We start from the raw sequence: 12,092 nt of genomic DNA on the forward strand, positions 1-12,092 counted from the left end.
TAATATATGAAAGAGCAAATTCATGAAAAAAAAAAAAATACAAGGTTAAACAATAAAAAATAGTAATAGAAAATTAGTTGTCACTTGGATTTCCAGATGTCACCTAAAAAAAAAAAAAATTCACATTTTTAGCTGGAGTTGAGTTTTAAGTAGTTAAAGTGGATTTTAAGTGTTAGCAGAACAAGAAAGGGATAAAATCGCTGGGATTTTTATTTGAAGTCTGTGTCTCACTGGGGAGATTTTTTTTTTCATTTATTTCAGGCAGTGATCGTAAATCTCTTCCATGGGGGACACAAACTACAACAAAACACCTTTTGCAGTAAAATGGAGGGGGTTGTTTGGTTTGTGTCTTCCCGTCCCAGTGACAAGAGCTCCCCATATTACTTTCTACTGCCAGAATGTGGGTCTTCCTAGTTTGCCTTGACTGCAAACACACTTCCTGAGGAGGTAAAGTCAGAGAACTACCCAGGAGGGGAGACTGAAGAGGCTCGATTGTTAAAAAAAAAAAAAAGTAGAATAAAGATAGATAAGTAGAAGGAAGAATGAGTGGCTGCGCTGTGCTTGTGATCTATGTGTAATGTTAAAGAATCCTTGGAGGGATACTCACAACCTCTGCTGGGAAGGATAAAGCCTTCTTTGTCAGGCGCTGAAGACTGCTGCACCCAGGTAGGTGTCAAAGGATTGTTGTGCTGTACTGTGGAGGGAGCCTTGATTGCTAGTGCCAGTTGAGAGAAAATGCAGAGAAGGAAAATCGTGCACACATGCTCAGCAACATTACAGGCTGACCCCATAGCTTCATTAAAGCAGAGTCCAGGTATGGTCTTCCAAGTCTCAGCTGAGGAGACAACTGAGCTGGAAGCTGCAAAAGAAGCCACAGTGGCTGTATTGCAGCCAGAAACCTTGGTTGAAGAATCATTTTGTAGGGAAAAAACCTTCTTAAGAAAGAGGTAAGCTTCTCTCCGTAAAAAGATGACCATCACCTAAGGACACTGTAGCGCTTTTTTTTTTTTTGCCTGTATCCAATCACCCAAGAATAGCTGCATTTAACCCCAAGACTAAGATTGTGTGTCCTGTACTGTAAGATTAAGAAGAAATTGTTTATAGCTACAACCAGGATGAAGAGAAAAAACTGACTCGATACCCTCATCCCACCATCAAAATACACTGTTCAATGTTGCAGGCTATAGCCTGCGGTGCGGATCGAGCAGGGATAATCCAACAGGGTGGTTGTACAGAAGTCTTTTGATGACGAAACGTTGGCGACTCCAGATGCAAAGTCCACACGCCCCCTTACGGAGCCGGCTGCTTTACATTGCTTGATGCTGTTTTGGACAATTGCGGGACGCCGCACTGTTCTATGTACCTGTTTTTTACCTTCTCACTGTGAGTAGTATTCTTTTAATAAATTGGATTTTATATGTTACGGAATTACGCTATGGGCTTTTATTCTTTTTATATACTCATGCTTATATGATGGAGTGATTATGAAGCATTGGAGCTTGACAACCGCTGGTGACATTGGTATAACATCTTGCTGGGAGAGGCTGTCTCATTAAATTGAGTAGCCAAGGAGTTCTGGTAAGCTGCTTGTGATACTTGTGCACAGAGGTGTCCCCATCCTTCACTTTTCCCTGGGTGTCACTGAAAAGGATTGTTCTCCTCAACACCTTGCATGCGGATTCATTTTCATTTGCATTTCTGTTTTGGGACTTTATTCAGTATTTTGGACACTATTTTGCTTATATTGTATATGTTTTTTTTGTGGTTCTCCACTTGCCACATTATTATTCAAATTACTTTAGCGCTGCACTTTTTGTAAAGATTTTGGTTATTGATCACTGTTAGTTGATTTTGGTGCTAGCTGCTCACATAATTCATATCGAATACACTGCCATTTATTTAACTTAGCGCAGGAATTTTTTTCTCTCCCTTTAGGTTGTACAGAAGTCCATCGCTAGATCAACTTCTGTACAACTTCCCTTCCAATACATGGATCAAAATTCAGCCGGCCACTGCTAAACTGGCCAAATTTTAAGCCAGCCATACATGGATTGAAGGTCCTGGAGAGGAAAGAGAGGTAACAAACGGCATCTGTGGGTATGAGGCCTTTTGTTTCATTAAACTTTGGAATTTCTCTTTTATAAGTGCACTTCATGGTGGTTAGTATGGTTTTCTTGTTGGTCTTAGTATAACACTGGATTCGTTATGTAGCTTTGTTAAATGAAAATGTGGTAATAAATTCGGAGAAGCTGAAATGGCTTTATAATATACCATTGCAAAATATAGAACATGCATTTAGGTTATAGCTTGGGTGGTCTCTTAACATTACACAAAATTTCAATGTTATTTAATGATGTGTGGTTGCAAAGGCATTACCTGTGATCTTTGTCTTGTATCAATATAAACTGTGGCAGTATTAGTAGCACACAAATATTTTCTCTTATGAATGCCATTTGAACATTCCCATTTGTTTTTTATTTATTTTTTTTAATTTACCCACATTACTTCCATCAGTCAACCAAGAAAAGTTTAAACAAACAGGCCGTTGTGTGGTAAAAGGTAACACCGTCCTGTTGTAAATTCTGTAACTGCATTATTTTTCAAAAGCTGGAATTTCGTTATGTTCTACTAGTCTCTACTTCTGCATTAAAATTAACTGCAGGGAAGCATATACCTACCGTATAGGTCAACTGATATTTGCCAAGACTTGGTTCACACTGCAAACTGATTTTATCCAACTTTAATTTCAAATTATTTAGTGCTACTTGGAGAAAGTCTGCATACTCAATGGGGTCAAAATTGCAATGGAATCACACAAAAGTAGTGCAGAAACCTTTTCCAAAATCACTGTGCTGAGTTACACTGATGTGAACAGATGTCATTAAAAATATTGTGATTCCTATAGTTATGGGATTCTGTGCGGCTCAAATCAGATCTGAACTTGCACTAGTGTGAACCGGCCTAAAATACTTTTAAATGTGCTCAGCTGCTCTTGTGATTTACCTCTGCCATACTCCTCAGACAGAAAGAAGCTTTTCTCTTTCATGGTCCAAAGTAGATGATGCATTTTTCATTGCCCAGTAAGCAGACTGAAGTCAGATAGGTGGCATAGAAAAAAGCTAAAAAAATGTAAAGGTTTGTTAAAGATGCCTGCTGTGTAGTATGGCAGATGTGTTTAAATCGCAAAAATGGTTCGAGAAAATAAACAGGTAAACTAAGCACAAGTTTAGCAGTTTACCTAAACAGAGAGGGGATCAACAAGGCCTATAAGAACAAGAATAGAATTCCCATTGTGAAGCATGGTGGTGGCTCTCTGATGTTTTGTGGATGTGCGAGTTCTAAAGGCATGGGGAATCTTGTGAAAATTGATGTCAAAATGAATGCAGTATGTTTTTAGAAAATACTGGCAGACAATTTGCATTCTACTCTGCATGGGGTGCTCTTGGGCTTTCCAGCATGACAATGATCCTAAGCACAAGGCCAAGTTGACCCTCCAGTGGTTACTGAAGGAAAAAGGTGAAGGCTCTGGAGTGGCCATTACAGTCTCCTGACCTTAAAGGGGGAGTAAACTCCCATGGATGTTTTTTACCTATTGGAGCTATTTAGTTTCAAAGCCACCAATGACATCATTGACACATGCATTCTGAAGGAATGGCATACTATGTCGTCCCTTTAGAGCCATGTGCAGTGAACAGCGGATCCCGCACACATGCATGGGAGTGATGTCATCCCGGATTGTTCAGTCTAAGGACCGGAGGACCCCAAGCCGAAAGGAAGAGGGGGTGAAGATGAAAGCCCTGTCAGTAGTGATAGCACCGCTGAAGGGCTTCGTTTTTAGGAAGCTTTAACATAATGTGCTAGTATGCTATGCATACTAGCACATTATCACTTCGACTTGCAGGTTTGACTTGCAGTGGTTTACTACCGCTTTTTTTCTTATCATTGAGCCACTCTGGGGAGATCTCAAACATGAGGTTCATGCAAGACTATCAACGACTTTGCATGCCTTAGACGCATTTTGCCAAGATGAATGGGAAGCTTTACCACTAGCAACTATTACAAAAGACTGCACGCGGTCATTGAAGCTAAAGGGGGCAACATCAGGATTAAGAACTAAGGGTATGCAGACTTTTGAACAGGGGTCATTTAATTTGTTGCCATGTTTTGTTTTAGGATTATGCCATTCTGTTGTGATCTACATTTAAATATGTATCCCATAAGAAATAAAAGAAATGTGTTTTGCCTGCTCACTCATGTTTTCTATAAAAATGGTACATTACATTTTGGGAAGCCCGGTTGGCTACCCTGGGTCTTGCCCCGCTTGACTTTGTGTTGAATATTGTTATATTTATCACCACATTAGATCTCATGAGTGCAGCGTAGTTGCAAAGATTTTTCTGCCATAATATAAGATGGTCTTGTGTCTGATCTTTTTTGCAAGCTTATGCTCAAACAGGAGATCAACTGTCTAACTTATGGTCTTACAGTATAGCACGTTATTGCTACATTGTACCGCTTTTACTCTTTTGTACTTTGTTTGCCTGTACACACTGGTCATTATTTACTCTGTTGAATGATCTGGTTTTTATACTTTGAACTAGGAGTACACCAATACTCTCTTTTTTATCGGAGAGTATAAGTAAAAGAATCATGTTCTCGCTGATACAGAGTAATAATATTTTGCGGTGCGATTTTTGTCCATACAAAATGAATGAGCGCAAATTGCACTGCAAAGAATTGCATGTGATTTGAAGAGGAATGTGGTGCGATTCCTGTCCGAGTCGCATGTGGTTTCCCACACTGCTCCTGTATGAACCAAGGCTCGTCAGTGATTTTCAGCCTTAGGAACGCCGTGGGAAACCTCCCTGCAGGATCTCCAGTGGCTCTCCCCCCAGCTTACAGCGGTTCAAGCCATACACTGGACCCCCTTCCTCATCCCCCCTGGTCCTGCCGTACCAGATTGCCTCAATCCCCCGCTGTCAGACACAGAAAAAAACGCTTCATTGTTCCAGAGATTTGAGATCCGCATGGCTTTCTCTCCTCTTCTTGCAGTGCTGGCAGTACAGACTACAAGGATTCGAATAAGTCAGCACTGTCACATGGACAGTGCTGACCAATCAGAAGCCGTCTAGCCTACCATTCTGGTACAGCAGGACTGGGGGGATGAGGGGGGGGGGGGGGTCCAGTGAAAGGCTCGAACCACTGGAGGCTGGGGGGAGAGAGCCACTGCGAGAGGCAGGAGAAGTCCAAGTCGCAGATGTCCACGGTTGGATCAGAAGCCGGTGGTACCCCTCATGCAGGGAGATTTCCCGCACTGCTTCTGTGTTAACTCAGACTCAAAATAACTATGACAAGCTTGGGTTCACACAGGAGCAGTGGGGAAACTGCATGTGATTCAAATCACATGCAATTCTTTGCAGTGCAATTTGTGCCTGATCATTTTGTGTGGACGCAATTTGCACCGGTAAGTATCAATTTTAGGTATTGGGAGCATTTTCACATGTACTCGTGAAAATACTTGATATCGGCTCGATACCGGTATCAGTGCATCCCTACTTTGAACGTCAATAAACTTTACCTTTAATTTAAAAAAAATAAATAGTACATACTGTATATTAAGAAATTCTCTAAGGGTATGCAAACTTTTGAGCACAACGGTAAGAAATGTTCTGATATGATGGTTGCATGTAACTAGTTTGTGCAGCCGCCTGTAGACCATCAACATATCACTTACCCTGAGACATCTCTATCACTACTACATGACCTTAAAGCTATACAAGAAAAGTTTAAGAAGTCTTAAGTTTGTGTATTAACATAGTTGATCACAGCAATAAAATGAAATCAAGGAACACAAAAATGGGGGTTATAAATTTATTTTCTTGAACATAACACATGATTAGTTAAAATTCCATTTAATGGTCTCATTCAACATTTAATTAAAAAAGTAAAAAAAAAAAAGTTTTTGCCCCCGAAATGAAATACAATCTGTATCTGCTCTACATTTACAGATAACTTGTCACTCTCAAGGCACAATGTAAAAGTAACAAATATTGGAATTTATCAACTTCATTTGTGTGTGCAATGCACTGACTAACACCACTGTCATTTTGTGTCATCCTGTTATAAGATATAAAAAAAAAAGAAAGAAAGCTTCTTTAGAATATGTATTTTATATTACATATAAAGTCTTCTGATTACTCTTGCAGTACCTTTGTGATGATTAAAAAAAAATTCCTGTGCCACACCCTGTCATTTAAAACTATAATCAAAAAACAAGTCAAACACAATCTAAACTTACTACATAGAAGGAAACAATTCATAAAAAAAATGATATAAAAGTTGTAGTACCCAAGTGTTTAAAAAATGTGGGGTTCAAATAAGAAAACTGAGTGGCATTAATGTCTTACTAGTAACTAACACCACAAATTCGTAAAACAAAAAAAAAGTGGTTCATTAATATAGTGTGCAAAGCTCCCAAACCACCATTCAAACAATAGTGAATTATTGCAAATCAATATATCTATTTTAGAGCTGCATTGTTTATGTCCACACATGTAAATCAGTGCAGCAAATTAAAACATATATATTTATGAAGATACCTCAAAAATAATCAATCATTCCCTTTGTGTGCAAATAGCTGTGTGGCAATTTACTCAGGAAAGCAAAAAGTTTAATGAGCATTAAAGAATAGGTGTTCACCGTGCCATGCTTTCAGGCTTCTATGGTGACATAGATGTGACACCTGTCCGGGTAGAAGGTCTCCCTGCTGTTATATGCTTGGATACTTGCATTTCATATACAATAAAAGGGAAAATGGAGGTGCTGCCCCACATCAACCAAACCAGTTTTAACCATCGTTTTTTTTTTCCTGATTGGTTAACATGAACAACTATTCTCTTCCTTTCCTCCAAATTCTATACGTCAGCCCTGCTGTGCTTTATTGATTCCCTAGTTGTAAACAAGACAGGTGACCAATCTTCAGAGGCAAATTTTAGAGCACATGCAAATCTATAGGAATATGGAAAAGTAATCAGAGACACAGAGTAAAAACAGGCAACACATGATATCTTCTAAGGTTCAAATCACACCTTTAAAACTTGGCTACATGAGAGTTTTTCAGTAGCGCCACTGTGCAGTTGGAAAAAGGCTCTGATCAACTGCTATGAATAATACATAGGAATCAAGCTGTGCTTGTGTAGTCAAGTCTGCTGGGAACATACATACACAGTACACGTGCGTCAGTTTCGTTACCATATGGCTGTGTTCAAAATATGGTTATCCTACCGCAGACAATGTAATGTTTAATTTATCTTTAGGTCACTGTATGCTTAGTACACTATAAAATCAGGAACGCACAGCGTGCCTCAATGCTCGCAAAGCAAATTATATGTGGTCCACAAAGTGCTTAAATTTCAAAAAAACACCTTCACATGGTAACCAGACTGCCATATGCATGTCTTCATATCCTCCCATTGCGGCATTTAGCATAACTTAAACACTTCATACTTATTTTTCACAGTATAACATTGGCTATAACAATAGATGCATCTGATACATGATTTTATATCTCCATGAACAGAATTCATCTTCGATTATCAATACGTGAAATGTATTTATCCCCAACATACAACTAACATGTCAACCGGCACAGCTGCTTGTATGGTTGATGAAATTTGAGGCCTATGAAGTACTAAGTCCTAAATCTTAGAATGACAGAAAAATTAACCAGCTTGTAGATAAGGAGATGGATATAACCATGTACTCTATATAAATAAATGTAATATCTTGCATATTTCATCTCCTGCTTTTCCTTCTTCTTTGATGTTATGGGGAGAAGTGCAAACGAAAACTAACTACAAAGTCCACATTGGTCTTTTTATCTGTTACAGTGAACTTGTTTCATTGTAAGCGTTCGTAAAATATTAAATAACAGAATTAAACATAAAAAAAATCTTATCTAGCAGTAATAAGATTCCTGTAAATGGTTCCCGATTTCCAGCATAACACCTGCATAGTTCAAATATTTTACAATACTTACAGATGATGAAATAGTAGCTACTTTATATGCACCAGGCTATGACTTGATTAGAGAGCACAAACTGGGTCTGGTTTCATAAAAACTGAAAGAAATAAAAACCAGGACACTTGCTTGCTGCATCCAATCAGATTTAAGCTTTTTGAACTAAGAAAATCAATCAGGAAACAGTGCTGCTGTTTGCGGCAACTTATTTTTCTTTTTTTATAAACCAGACCTCATTGTGTTTTGTATGGAAGGGAGAGGACATGTAATTTCCACAGGAGATAATATGGGGAGCATGTAAAGTGCAGAAACGTCTTGATTATTATTGAATACCAGAAAATTCCTTCACAATAAAACCATTAAGTCATGCCCTCAAATATCAGATTAATTCTTCATTCAATAAAGGTAAAAATTTCAGTGCATACAATGAAGTTATACATAAAATACTAAAACATAAAATCATTCAATTTTTTTTCTTTTTTTCCCCTATTGCAATTCGGTCCAGTCTAGATAGATGAATGAAATATATATCCCACATTTTGGCATTATAAACAAGTGTCCAATAGATCAGGCACTCATGTGATCTCATTGCTTTGGTCCGTGGTATCTTGACATTAAAGTGCTGATGGTAAAAAGTTATATGCAGCAATGCTGGTTCACAGGTCAGCCATGATGTTCTAATGCACTTTTTGTCAAGTCATGTCACTGACTGCTACCAGCGACCGCTGACACTGGCTATTTCTGAGTGATACTGGCGCGGAAGTCTTCCACTAGCTCCTCCCTCCAGGAATGAAGAACGAATATTGGTTGGCTCAAACAGCTTCCTTCGATTTTTGTTCAGTTCTGTTACAAAATAAAACCATACAGGTTAGCTTTATCTCTACCAAACATCTCACTTTTCAGATCTGCAGGGTTATTTTACAGGAGCTTTAAGTCTAATTGAGGTTGGGCATTTAAATTTCTTGATAGTCTTGGACTGTTATGAGACGGTTTTCTTGGAAATGCCCTAAAGTACCTTTTGCTTTCAGTGAAAATGCTGCTTTTGGGTTTTCCAGTGCACTCTGGTGGAAAATGCCTGTCTAACACTATGCGTTAAAAACAGGGCTTTTTAACGCATACTGTTAGACAGGTCAATTCGGTCGGTCGCTGGCTGGTTGGTAAGTTGTGACTGGAAATCTTTTTTTGATCTGCGTCCGCCCTTCCAGTGCACCTTACCACTAAGACCAGTTATAGGTGGAGGCGGTGACCAATTTTTGCATTATTGATATCTATATTGAGCCAGGCAACGCACTGACACCTTTGCCGCCATTGTGCGATGTGCTGGGTGTTCAGTGTGACCCTGTGCCTTTAAGGAGGGGTGGGCTCCCTCTAATCACCTGTCCGCCTTCTATCCCATTAAATGCATGTGCTCTCATTGTAGAGACTCTTTAAATTGTAGAGTTAGGGACTGCAGATGACAGGGTGCCTTGTCAGGGCCTGCAGCTTATGCATGTATTTGCAAATGTGTGCAACCAAACCCCTGTTTTTAATGCATACTGTTAGACAAGTCAATTCAGTTGGTCGCTGGCTGGTTGGCAAGTTGTGACTGGAAATCTCTTCGTTTTTTTGATCTGCATCCGCCCTTCCAGTGCTCCTTACCACCAGACCAGTTATAGGTGGAGGCGGTGACCACTTTATGCATGGCATAGCTGAGTAGCAGCCATAACCTTCATTACAAGTACACTCACACAGACTTGCATTGCAGAGGAAGGTGACAGAGATGGTGTTTCAGACTAGATTGGTTATGGAGAGCACTGGATTTACCTCTGGTGCCTATTGGGTTGCGCAGTTGTATTTAGACTTTCTGGGTAATTGCTGTAAGAAGCTAGAGAAGACAAACTATAACTAAGATTTAAAATTAATATGTAATCAGAAAGACATGCAACTGATTTTAATTAGGCTTTAAAGATTAGGTCTACCCATACTTGGTATTTAATGTACACTTTTGAGCTTTATATGATGGGACCACATAAAAAAACTGCTCTAAACCTGCCACAAAGATTTATAGGAGCCCTCAAATCTGACATTAAAGATTACTTCCTGGTAATAGGAGACAGGAGGGCACCCACCATACATCTTTCAATACAATTCTGTAAGCCTGATCATCCTAGCCATTTCCTTTTTGGAAGTGGGGCAAGGCACGTTTGTTCTCAAAATTTGCAATTGGCTGGAATCTACATATCAGATTAGGTGGTGTTTTAGGGGGGGGCAGTTTGAAAGTGCTTTTGTGGAATTTACAGACACCTATGGAGTAGCTATTTTTTAATTACTGAAACAGGTGAGCTTTAAAGACACACTGAAGCCCTTGCTGACTGCTTTTGTAAAAATTACATTTTAAAGAGCCAGCAAGTTCTAAAAAATAATTGAAGATGATTGGATTTGTATGGATATTCATAATCACCAACTTCAGCCATCACAAAAATCTTTTCTGTCAATAAACCAGTATTTACAAAATGTATTTAAGAATGCCTTATTAGGCCCCTTTCACACAGGGAGTCCGTTCAGATCCGCCTGTCGGGTTTTTTTTTGGCGGATCTGAACGGACGCCCCATGCATCTCTATGGGGCATTGAATGTCAGCGGAGACATGTCCACTGACATCCGATCCAATCCGTTTTGGACGGATGGAAACCCTATTTTCCATCCGTCTGGCAGATCAGATCGGATGAAAATGGACAGACGGTCCGTTCCCATCCGATTCCCCAATAGAGATGCATAGGGACCTGACAGCTGTGTCTTCACACACAGCACGGAGACACAGCTGTCATCCACCTGCTCATTAGTCGATCCCCTGCTGAGAAAAACGGAGTCTGCCTGACGGACTCCGTGTGTGAAAGGGGCCTTATGTAGCAAAGGCAAAAAGGTCAAAAACCACTTTATCTGATGGCACCTTATGAAATAAAAACAATTACATCTGATATTGGAAGAGGTGGCCTAATAGAAGGATAATGTAAATGATAGAACAAGTGAGTTGATTTTGTCTAGATACGTCACTCAGAGAGATTTCCTGTAAAAAAAAATTATCGTAGTGGTTTGACACCGATTTCTTAAGTCAATCATGAAATGATCAACCTGAATGCACACAGAAGATTACTTCACGCTTAGAGATCCTTAAAGGTCACTGGCAATTGGATTGGTGATGGATTGGCCACATGACAATAAAAAAGAATTGCTGCATATAAAATTAGAAACTATTGATTATTTTTTTTCTTAGACAGTTTATACCTCTCATTGGTATCTACTGTATACAACGGACTGGATGCTGTCTAATTTATGCCACTTTATTTTATACCTGAGATAGCCAGCAACATTTTCCTTCTTGCACCAAACGTCGTTATTCCAAGTTCTTTTAAATCTTGATCTGTCAGTGTAAGGAATGTCTGTAGATCAATCTACAAGAAATGTACAAGATTTAATTATATCGTTGTGTCATATTTCTGATGGCTAATGACTAGAGAGTGGCTCAAATTATGAACAGAAGCATAATATGCAATCTAACTACTTCACTATGACATCATTAGGTTGACACTATTTCTTCTGTGGTGTAAGATGATAGTTCCCAACCAGCCTATAAAGTTATAATAGATCTTACAGTAGTTACATACTGTAGCTGACAATGTTCAAAAGGTGTTCATTCAAAAACTAACATCTTTCAAAAGCGAACAATTTTGGTCCAAAATTCTAAAAAAATAAAACACGAGCAATTTTAACTAACTTTTCTTTAAATCTCTGGTTAAAAGAAAGGTCACGATAAATAAAACGCAGTAAAAAAAAAAAAAATAATAATTTCAGCTCTGAAATGTGATTATTAAATTGCATGTAAACCTTAATTATGGAATTCACTTATTTGTTCATTTGTTAAATCTGTTGATCTGGTCAGATACTGAATTCGCTGGTCTATGGCCTCTCCACACTTCCTGTGTTATGTCAGAGTCCTCATAGTTCTCATCTTGGACTACAGAATAATTAGCCTTTATGTTGCAGAGATCTGAAGTGGTTGAGTAGTTTCGCAAGACACACTGGATAGGGTTGGC

At 39.0% G+C, this 12,092-nt stretch overlaps 1 protein-coding gene across 5 annotated transcripts in view; it reads right to left on the reverse strand.

Annotated features, from left to right (window-relative positions):
- Positions 1-8,225: 8,225 nt before the first annotated feature.
- The window catches only part of BICC1 (BicC family RNA binding protein 1), a 366,015-nt gene continuing 362,148 nt past the window's right edge, over positions 8,226-12,092 (reverse strand). For all 5 annotated transcript variants that reach the window (XM_082268000.1, XM_082267998.1, XM_082268001.1 and 2 more), the window contains exons 20-21: positions 11,351-11,450; positions 8,226-8,863 (exon numbers count right to left, since the gene is read on the reverse strand). In XM_082268000.1, coding sequence (XP_082124126.1) covers positions 8,733-8,863; positions 11,351-11,450 — 231 coding nt within the window. In that variant the 3' untranslated portion in view covers positions 8,226-8,732. The remainder of the gene's footprint in view (positions 8,864-11,350; positions 11,451-12,092) is intronic.

Source organism: Pelophylax lessonae (genome assembly GCF_965119305.1).
Source record: "Pelophylax lessonae genome assembly, chromosome: 9".
In the NCBI taxonomy this organism is placed as follows: domain Eukaryota; kingdom Metazoa; phylum Chordata; class Amphibia; order Anura; family Ranidae; genus Pelophylax; species Pelophylax lessonae.